The sequence below is a fragment of the Zootermopsis nevadensis genome, unplaced genomic scaffold (assembly GCF_977971745.1).
Source record: "Zootermopsis nevadensis isolate Lab colony 2312 unplaced genomic scaffold, Znev_1.0 Znev_ptg000015l, whole genome shotgun sequence".
NCBI lineage: Eukaryota > Metazoa > Arthropoda > Insecta > Blattodea > Termopsidae > Zootermopsis > Zootermopsis nevadensis.
Genome location: NW_028259147.1, coordinates 441,926 through 452,689, shown reverse-complemented (window position 1 = coordinate 452,689; position 10,764 = coordinate 441,926). Strand labels below are relative to the sequence as shown.

The following is a 10,764-nucleotide window of genomic DNA, read 5'->3' as shown; positions in this document are numbered from 1 at the left end:
CACAGGTCCATTAATTGGGAGTAACAATGTAATTATAATACAATTCCTGTTGTACTTTAGTTTCTTAGAATATATCATGGTAACCATTACACATACCTGTTTAGCTGCATCCAGTGCCATCAAATCACGATCATTTACTGTGTCCTGCGCCACTCCCCTACAGTGTCCAAGGAAATTTAATTTACAGGAAGAATCTTTGTTATTCCTAACAAAGGGGTTAAATTAATGTAACAAAGAAGTAGGATTTGTGGTTCTCACAGGCCGTCTTCCAGGTTGTAGCGCCGTGTGGTCTGGTAGAAGTTACCAACAAGAACCTCTGAAACGCCGATAAACTTCTACCAGACTACACGGCGCTACAACTCAGAAGACGGCCATATTTTAACAAAGAAATGTTTTACATTAAAAAAAGGGTCGTCATGAGAGACTATATAAGAGAACTTATTCCAGACAAGTCCTAAATTAGAACATATATAAATAAATATGAGAACAGTCTTAATTTTGAATAATAATTTAAGTTCTCTAGTCTCCAGTTCTCTATTGAATGTGGAGACTTTGGTGATTTTTATTTCATTTCCATTACATAATCATGGTCACATTGAAATTGTTGTTATTTATCGAGTTTGCCTTACATATGTTACAAAATCGGTGCAATTACACAGTTATCACCTGTTAACAATGCTAAAGTAATTTTTTTATCAGAAATGTCACAATGAAAACTTTTAATGTCACAGTAAAAGGTAATTAATCATAAATATGGAACAGTGCAAACAACTTATTTTTTAAACAAGTACCACCAAGCGTCACATCACGTCCGACATGGCCATATCACTTCACTGCGCACAATCAATTAATTATGAAGAGGATTCGCCTTCAGAGTCAATTTGAGATTCTTCGTTTTCACCAGCAGCAAGAATTTCCTGGAAGTAAAAGAGATTTCATAGCTAGAAATAAACAAATTTCTTAATTTCGATGCTGACCGGTGGTACAGAAGTGTTAATTTGGTATTTTATTAAACATTCATGACTCGCGACAAAATTCGTCAGTGGTACAAATATTTTGAATATTTAATGATCACTTAAATATATTACTCGACTGTATTTATGAATTTTTAAAAATTACCGTATGAAAGGCGTTCTCACCTTTATTATACGACAAATATAAGTAACTAACCCCATAAAACTGAATTAAAATTACTAATGGTGAAAGTTACAAGGTGGGCTGGGTAACTCAGCCAGTACAATGACCGACTATGGGACGGACGACTGGGGTGTGAGCCTCTGCGTCCAGACCGGCTCTGGGGCCCATTTTCTTGCATTTATCGCAAGATTGAAGTGCACAAAACACAAAATATTTGTACGTCAGTTGTGGCAAATGAGAGAGCCTACTTTCAGCACATCGACGAGATTCCTGCTTTCTTCTAACATCTGTTCAGTCAGCTGTTTCTCCTCCACAAGGATCTCCAATTTCTGATGCAAAGTTTTGTTTTCTTGCAAGCTCTCTTCAAGTGCAATTCTCCTTTTCTCTGCCAGTAACTGCCAGTAATTTTCACTTGGAGGTCCTGTCGAACAAGAACACAACACAAGGCATGCTGCTAACATTGTCACGTTACAGCATTTGTCATAACCGAGTTCAAGAAAAGCCAATGCTGCATGCTGATGAATTCATGATTTATTCAGTTCTCTGTGCAAAGATTTTATTCAGTCACAGATATCAAGAAATAAGGTTCAGTACTTCCTGTCTTCAGCAAAAGTCAAGAAAATGCGACTTCACACAAAAAATATAAAAAATTAACCTGAATATTTTAGAGACAGCAATCCACACCCAATAAATGCAATTAGTTGCAACAATTATATTACAAGTGAAAATAATAAATTAAACCAATCAGTATTCAGTCACAATAACATTATTACTTGAAGGCCTTTGGGGCATACCATCTGACATAAGGTCCGCTGAATTAATCTGTGGTTTTTCCTCGTCTTTATTGGTCTGAACTGATTTGTGCGCTACATTCACCTTCTTCTTCTTCAAACTCCCCTTCAACATTGTATGTTCTACATTCTTTTCATTGACCGATTTACTTTTCCCACATTTTTCCCTGTAATAAAAATACACATAATAATAACAATGAATAATAATGATTTACAGGTCAGAAAGCATGATACTGTGTTCAGTTTGAGTACAGTCCATGCGGCATTGTGCTGTATGATGTTGGATATATCCTAATGAAACTTTTACCTGGAACAATTTGTTTTATCTGAATCATGATGAACTACATGAGCTAAGATTTAATTTTATCATCATGTAGCATAAGTTTTAGTAGGAGAGACTGAAATATGCATCATGGTCCCCAATTCAAAGGTTTCACATTCATGGTTAGAACATTAGAAAATAAAAAGTATTGGTCTTTAAGATACTCACTGCTCCATCTTAACTAGCATATTAATTTGACTGGTCACACAACAGTCAATGCTATAATTTTTATGGAATGAGGTTATGTGAGTTAATACTTCCAAATAATCCTCTGTACATTTCACTAGCTACATTAAACAATAATGAAAGTACCAAACCTTACCCTAATTTCACACCAACTTTCATATTTGTAACCGTCTGCCTGCTTCCACCAACAAGATTTTCCTTGTCACCAGCCGCTGGTTGAAGAACTTGCAGTGATACTCTACTAATTTTTCCTTCCTAAAACCAAACATAACCATACACCACACACACACACTGACACAAAAACAACATTATTACTGAATCCAATTATGAAATACTATTATATAACTCAATCGGGCTAAAGCATTTGAACTTCAAACCTTGGAAGCTCTTGAACATTCGGGTTTCATTTTTAAATGTTAATAGCTCTGCTGAAGATGGAGCAAACCTTGCTGTTACGTGCATACACCCTACGCGCCAAATTATCAGCTGTTAAATATCGATGTTCGTGCGAGGTCGTGTTACATTGTATCGATAGTTACGTATCGAAAGTGGGTCGTGATAGTTTCTATCGACAGTTGGGTGTCAATAGTATTTATATGGCGGTTCTTTTAATGGTGAAGCAATATGTTTTTCTGACTACAACTATATTGAAGATCTGGTAAGTGTTGTATTCACGGTTTGTCTGTGTCTACGGCCAGGAAATTAGTGTGTAACGTGAAGGGTGGGAGAGTACATACACCAAATAGGAATATTAGTGAACATGGGTAGACCATAGACCCTTCTCACAGTAGAGTTAACCTAAACTGATATGTCCTCCCTAAACATTTACGTCACAAGCCTGTGTTCGACACCCGTTTTCAAAACTTTCTATATCTGTATTAATGAGAGTAACGAATAGTTTGAATTTGGACTAATGGGTAAACTACTTTATATTTTCAAGAGATGCGACGAAAAACATTAAAATTTTTGTTATTTTCCGTGTTTCACGTTTTTCAGGAGCAACTCGTCAGCCTTTGCAGCTCGCATAGTTAACGGTGTCCACTACAGTACTCCACTTTCTTAACTGTAAGTTGAAATTTTGATTAGAAATTAACTTCGTAATAATTGTGCAATGAGAAGTTGTCGTCCTTAATTGCCCTGAGTAAGGCTTGCTGATAGCTTCTTATTGTCACCAGTAGATGGCTCCAGGAGGTGTGTAAACTATACTTGGTATTCGTCTTACGTCTTTTTGTAGGTTAGAAAGAGTTTCTTAGCAATTAGCCATTGGTTTCCACTGGCACAGTTACCGAACACATCAAATTTGCCAGGAAGAAAATGCAAGTTTTTGCACCGTCGAAATGTTTGTAATTTTTAGTGCTTGTAAATGGTTCATGTAGGCTCTGTTTGTACCGGTGTTGATTTCAAATGACACAAAAGGTTACCTTAACAAAAAAAAGAATTCAGGCCCATTAGGTTGTTGCGCCGTCTTGTACGTGGTTTTCGGAAGGCCATTACTTCCTGTCACGTCCAAGTTCGGCAAGAGACCAATTAATTGTACTGAAATTCTGTGTATCGAATTGTATTTTGCTCAAGAAAAAGCCATTCATTTGATTACATTACGAAGCTGATAGTTGACTCCGGTTTCTTAAAACTACGAAGGGCCAATGCACAGGAATGTTTTGGGTTTCTTTGCAACACTGACTTTATTTAGCGTGACTATGATGAATGGGTACGGATCAGGAAGGAAGAGGCCGCAGGCTATCTGAAACTGCTAACACGACACAGTTCGATATCAGTGAAATTTGGGGGAGGGGTTTAAACCGGCTGAACTTCGTACGATGAAGCAGGCGTTGACTGCCCCTTGGCAGCCACGCCGTGGTCTGGATGCGGTTGCAGCTGCCACAGAAGGCGAAGTCACACGCGAAGTCTGCGTGTTTGTGTTGAATTACCACAAAAGGAGAGGCTTAGTTTGTCGTCTCAGACTATTAACTAACACCGCGGTTGCAGTATCCTAAGTTTCAACACCGCTAATTGAGCCAGTTTAATCCACCTCCCACCTCGAGAGCCTGTTTTCGATAAGATCCACGTTGCGTTTATCTTCAGTCCCCTTCTTGGTCTACCAAATGGGTGTTTTCCAATAGGTTTCGGCAGTATGCATTTATTATTTCACCCACGCCGATCTCATCATAGGCTCTTAGATTTCGTGGCGTGTACATAAATAACCAAGTTCCTCGCAGATGAAGAAGTTTTGATTGAGAATTAAATCAAAGATTCGTGTTGCGTCCAGTACATGCGACTTTATTGTATCCGACGAAGATAAATCTTTAAACCATTTTCGTACGGGACGTCAAGGCACAAGGCTGGCCCAGTAGAGTATACGCTCCTCCAAGCCCATCGCCAGCACGCTGACCAGAACCAGCAGCGCCCCCGAGACGCTCAGCACGTCGGGGACCTCGGCGAATACGAACACTTGCAGGAGGAAGGCCAGGACGATGTCCAGCGAGCGGGTCACAGCCACTCTGCCGGCCCCCTCTTTAGCGAGGGCCTTGGCCACGAGCACCTGTCCGGACAGACCCAGGAAGCTGACCAGCACCGCGAGACCCCACTCTTGCAGGCCACGCGGCGCCGCGATCGTCGCCAGGAGCTCGTGTTGCTGATGCTGGGAGACCAGGACAGCGGCGGACAGGGCGAGGGACCACACGGACAGGTGAAGCACCACGACGGAGAAGTGCACGTCTTTGCATTTCCGCATGACGACGATGTTGAGGGCCATGCAGAAGGTCGCTCCGAAGGCGCTCAGGTAACCGAACACGTCGTAGTGCTGGGCGAACGTCTGCAAACCAACGCACGACGCGTGATATTGACAGCCACAGATTGAACTAAATGTCACGCGAGTGATTGTGCCACACGTACCTGGAAGATGAAAGGCGGCTTCGAGATGAGGATGACTCCCGTCAGCAGGAGACACACGATCAGAGTCCTGAAGAAGCCGCAGGGCTCCCGCAGGAACAGGAAGGACATGATCAGGACGAAGACTGGGGAGCTGAAGATGATGGTAGTGGCGTCTCCTAGCGGGAGGCGGCGGAACGTGAAGAAAAGAAGCACCAGGGTCGAGCCTCCGACGATACCCTGTGCGTATGAGGAAAATATATTTGACGAAAGGCGACTCGACATAAGAGCCGTCCGTAACAGGTACTGGACGAATAACGATGAGGTTTTAGAGGTCGGTACAGGCAGCATGCGACGTACCTGCAACTGCAGAAGTCCGCGTTGTCCTTTCGGACCGAGGATGTTCTCCCCCTTGCTGATCGCGATGGGCAGCATTGCAGCTATCTGCAGCAGCGACCTCAGGACCAGCAGTTCCATGGGGTCCACGTTCTTCAGCGCCTTCACGCCCGCAGAACTGAGCGTGAAGAAGCCCCCGGATAAGAAGGCGAGGAAGATGCCGAACCAGTTCGCCCCTTCAACCCTCTGCTTGTCCTTGGTCAGAGTCGGCTGCCATCTCTCGGGGTCGGACTGTGGAGGAGGCGCTGGACACGGGACCTTGAAGTTTATGGCGACCTCTGGAATGTTCTGGTAGTAGCGAGCCTCTTGCTGCAGAAGTGGTTCCATTTCACCCTTTTCGGGGTCTGTGGGAACCACCGCCGCCGTGATTAGCGGTGGGCCCCGACTTTTGAGCAGTTCTCCGTGCATTTTGTTGCTGAAAACAAGCGAAAGTTTCATCTTGCCTCCCTAAGATGAATCTTCACGCCACACTACGTTTTCATTCTGGTCTTCCGGTCTGACGTTTCGCGTTGAATCTCTGCATCGATGACGCACTCAAAAATCAAAGCTGTAAGTTTTCGGTACGCCACGTGCCAACTTTTTTTTTTGTGACTGATTAAGAGACCCCAAGAAAATCTACGTTAATTACTGGACATTTTTATGTATCTAGGACGAGTAATTTTACAACACCGCTGTGCTAAGCGCATCGTAAGGCTCGGAACCGAATAATAAAATCGTACACCCCATTCAGTCCCAGGACCGTTTAAACCAAACTTTATCCACGAACCTCTTCCTACGCCTTCCTGATCCTTGCATCCGCTCTTGTTTCTCATAATGGCATTTTACAATTACGTTTTCCAAGCAATGCGTCCATATTCATCGTAACACATTTACGTTCAGTTCCATATTTTGAAAATTCTTCACATCTTAGTGTTCGCGTTTTTTAAGACGGAGTATCGCCCATCTTTTCACATTCTAAGAGTTAATTTTTTTGTAATATATGATGATGAAACTTCAGCTTCGATCTTTATTTATTTATTTTTCCTTATTCTTCCGCGGGGGAATCTGTGTTACGCGTGTTTTACAAAGACGCCTCCACATTCCCCTTTCTGTGTCCGTGGCCCACTTACCCGTAGTAGCTGTTGTCCCAGCGGTAGAGCAGAGTTAGGAATGGCTGTCCTCTGGGGTGACCACCTTTCTGAAGAACGTCCCACGACTGAAAGGAAATCATTTCTGCCAGGACGGGGGATTAAAGATAACCGAGCAGCGACTGTAATCCTACCACAGCTGGTCGTTGTCTCATGCCTCGGCCTTAATCCTCCTGCGTGTTGCGTACTTCAAAACAGATCTGAACAGAAGAGACGAACTTCCTGGGAACTGGGAGCAGAAAACATTAGCTGGTAGTCGCACAGCCGGTCAAGAAATTTCCCCATTCATTATCGTGTCGCCCACAAGAGACCGCATCTATTTTCCTTTCGAGGATTCCACCAAAAGTGCGTCGAAGTGAGTGTTTTTCATCTCCCTCATGCGTGCTACACGCCCTGTCACGTCACGACGCTACCTTCAAAAATGATTTTCTTATTTGAACCAATTCCATGTTGCGACATATTCAATTTTTTTTTCTGAACAAGAAATTTTGAGCCCTTCATTGAACTTAAAAGTGTCATCATCACGTAATTGGACCCCATACCGAGCCACTTCAATCCACTCATCACTTGGATATCGTGCGTGCTACGCGACCAGCTTCGTCATCATTGCATTCGAGTCTTCTTACGTGGCCCACAAACAATTTCGCGTGTTTCGTGTGACGAGGGGTTGGTAATACTACACGCATTAATTATTCATGGATGGTCCAGATGTCACGTGACGCATCTGCGTCTCCGGATAACCGCAGTCCGCGTCCTTGAAAGTCCTGCTTCCTATTTAGGATTGTCGTCCTCACTGAGGAACTCTTCCGTTCCGTAAAGAACGCCACATCTGTATCTGAGACAGACTACAATGACTGGTGGTTTCCGTGGTTATCCTCAGTGCTCTTAAAACGCGTTATTTATTAATAATTTTCTCATTCGACAGCTTTCAGTCTGTACACTGTGAGGAAAATAACCGAGATGGGCGAGGCATGCAGAACGAATGAGACGTGCGTACACATTTATATTAACAACCCCTGAATGGAAGGCACCGCTTCGAACACATTCGGGGCAGGGTCCTTAGTAACCTTAGGTTACACAATTGACGGGGAATTTCAGCTTCTCAATACGAAAGACCTGTGCTTAATTGTTTAATTCGTATTATTAAATATGTGTGACACGAACTGAGGGATATTTGACAATTCCATGTACGAATTTAAACTGAAATACTTTAAACTTAATTGTATAGATGTGTATAAATGTTTTGTGAAGTCACCACGAGATAGCGGCATGTACTTATAACAGAGGGAATTGTGAGTGTTCATACTAGGTGGCATCAACATCGCTATTGCGTCTCCGAATGGCTGTACTAGTAGCCGTGATTACTGGTCGTCCATCTGGCCGTTGAGATTATATTTTACTGTTAAGTTTATGAATATATGAACTTATTATGAAATTATAATAATGTAATTTAATGTGTTTGGATTTATTTGTGAGAATCATGTACGTAGTCACAATGGTTATCATGCTAAAGGAATGTGGTCGACATTTTGTGTCCGTGATGTTTCAGTAGTTATCTATGTACAAAAGTGAAGCTTTCGCTTTATCTATGGTTTCAATGTGAAAGGCCATGAGTCGGGTCGTTGCAGGAACCGGATATAGAATTGGTGATGCAACCTGGTGGACTTGTACACAGTTTCCAACTGAGCAGCAGCTAGTCATGGAGGACGTGGTATCAGTGTGTTGTTAGACTGTGTGTGGTTGTGTTGAATGTGGCAGTGTTAGAGCGTGTTATCATCTATGCCAGCGCAAAAGTTTGTTAAAAGACATTCTTTAACAATTTTGAATATGGAGCCTACGAATATACCGTCAAATAATTCTCATCAAGAATTAATGTCAGATGGTGAATGTGATAGTCTGAAAACAGTGCCGTCTTTGACGTCTATAGCAGATGGTGCCGGTAATAGAACAGGGAGGTGTGGTTACGGAATATCCATAAGAGAGTGGTTGACCATCATAATATTGTTCCTAGTGAACCTAATTAACTATATGGACAGATTTACAATTGCAGGTAAGGGTACTTCTATTTTCAGTAGTTGAATGTAGGTTATGGGTAAATTGATCACGTGCAGCGAGTTCGGTGCCCGACAAACGAAGCTCGAAGTGTAAGTCTTTCTTTCTTAAGGTTCTGAAATATTCCCGTTTTGATGGAATTGAGCTAACAAGTTGTTCCCGTGACATTGACAGTGCGATTTTATAAAAAGACTATGAAATTGGACACCATCTCTCTGATTGTGGGTTTTTTTTGGCGGTTATTTCAAGCGCCAAAATCTGCAAAATGCGCAGGGCGGGACTTTCTGATGCCCCAAGTTATTTTTGTTAGGAGGCTCCTAAATTGGGAATTTGAAATGTACAATAATATTCTGAGTGACGGGAACACCAAAAAATAAACGTGAAACATGTCGATGAAAGCATTACAATAGGATTGGTATACAAAGATACACATTAAAATTAATAACACATTTTTAGGCTTCTTATATTGTGAGGCCCGAACTTTGAGAATGTGGTGTATGGCAGTTTAAAGTCTCAGTATGTTTACTTAAACGTTTCTCTCAAAGTGCAAACTTTCAGTATTTGCTTTAAAGTTGAACACAAATGTGATATTTGCCTTTGAAAGCATTTTGCAGTAAATTCTTATTAAAAATTGGTAATTGTAACTGGGATGCAGTTGGTAGACGGAAAGTCAATGCCCTATAAATTGTTTTACTGTTCATGCTTCAGTCAAGATGTTAATAACTACGTTGATAGAAACTTTTCATTATTTTTTTCAATTTTACAAGTGTCACACTATTTCTTATTTTAAGAGATTTTTTTCGAACTTCCGGCACTAGGGCACCGAAGAATTCAAATCTTTTCTGAAATTTTCGCATTGTGTTAGGCGTTGTAGAGCCATTCATGGTTGCAGGTTATGGGGCCAAGGTTTAGTTAGTGACACCCCTCCCCCTTCGCAAGGAAAAATGCTGACGACGCCATTGTAGCCATTTTAAAGCATTCTTTTCACGATGTTCTGTGCCACAAGTTGTTGTGAACAGTCATGATTACAATACAATGACAAAATGATTGTTTTCCTGGTATTGTTTGTCTCTATACGCGCAACTAAGGCGTATGCACGCTTACTTACCTAATGACGACAATAGCCGAAGAGCCTCAGGTTTCTTATGCGTCTTGGTTGTTTTTCGTAATGACTCACGCAATGCGTGCCCAGCTATTTATTTATTTATTTGAATGGTCATGTGAGAAGGGAGCAGTAAGCAACAGTAATCGAGATTAATGTTGGCAGCTGTTCAAATAGGCAGCAGCCTAGCTCAGTTTTCAACAATAGAGGGATATATGCTTTTAGGCAAGGGGTGGCCAGTCGTTGCGTGAGATTGCTTTTGTTGAAACCAACCTTCTGTTTGGTGATTGTGTGTGTTTCGGATAACCTGAGGCCGGTGTTCAGGCTTCAGACTGGACCCCCACAATGGTTTCGTTAGTCAAGAGCGGCACATGAAACAAAATGCCTTTAAAGACGCAATCTGTGATTTCACTTTTACAACTTTTTTAAAACTACAATCTTTATGGGAGTCTTGATAGTTGTTTACTGTATTCTTTTAGTGCAAAACACCTGATGGAGGGTGGAGTCGCTTACGTCTGTTTATAGCAGTTTCCTTCTTTTATTGCACTGTAAACAGAGTTGAATGCATGGCTGATAAAATGACTAGTGTTACTGTAAGACGACGAAACGCTTGTTTTGTATAAGTCGGCCGGTTCAGGTTACTGACATTTCTTTCAGCTCCTGAAACATAACGTGCATGCAGTTGTGTGGGGCAGGGACTGAAGTTGGCATAATTAGGTATTGCTTTTCACTTGATATTCTTTTGTTTACATCCTCTACACGTGGCCATTGCATTTGTACATC

The 10,764-nt window shown here is 41.8% G+C and overlaps 3 protein-coding genes across 4 annotated transcripts in view; 1 reads left to right on the top strand and 2 right to left on the bottom strand.

The window, feature by feature from the left end:
- Nucleotides 1-492: 492 nt before the first annotated feature.
- geminin (geminin DNA replication inhibitor) lies at nucleotides 493-2,954 on the bottom strand. Its single transcript, XM_022066253.2, has 5 exons — nucleotides 2,814-2,954; nucleotides 2,573-2,691; nucleotides 1,932-2,095; nucleotides 1,386-1,558; nucleotides 493-917 (listed from the first exon to the last, which is right to left on the bottom strand). Exons 1-5 carry the CDS (start codon nucleotides 2,841-2,843, stop codon nucleotides 852-854), a joined length of 552 nt encoding a protein of 183 aa, XP_021921945.2. The 5' UTR covers nucleotides 2,844-2,954; the 3' UTR covers nucleotides 493-851.
- A 1,738-nt stretch (nucleotides 2,955-4,692) lies between these two features.
- Nucleotides 4,693-6,970, bottom strand: LOC110830881 (solute carrier family 35 member G1). Its single transcript, XM_022066248.2, has 4 exons — nucleotides 6,810-6,970; nucleotides 5,665-6,115; nucleotides 5,329-5,544; nucleotides 4,693-5,248 (listed from the first exon to the last, which is right to left on the bottom strand). The coding sequence occupies exons 1-4, from the start codon at nucleotides 6,908-6,910 to the stop codon at nucleotides 4,763-4,765; spliced, it is 1,254 nt and encodes a 417-aa protein (XP_021921940.1). The 5' UTR covers nucleotides 6,911-6,970; the 3' UTR covers nucleotides 4,693-4,762.
- A 1,493-nt stretch (nucleotides 6,971-8,463) lies between these two features.
- Nucleotides 8,464-10,764, top strand: part of spin (lysolipid transporter protein spinster) — a 28,372-nt gene continuing 26,071 nt past the window's right edge. The window contains exon 1 of one of the 2 annotated variants that reach the window (XM_087348987.1): nucleotides 8,464-8,877. In XM_087348987.1, coding sequence (XP_087205113.1) covers nucleotides 8,607-8,877 — 271 coding nt within the window. In that variant the 5' untranslated portion in view covers nucleotides 8,464-8,606. The remainder of the gene's footprint in view (nucleotides 8,878-10,764) is intronic. The other variant, XM_087348986.1, reaches the window with a different exon arrangement.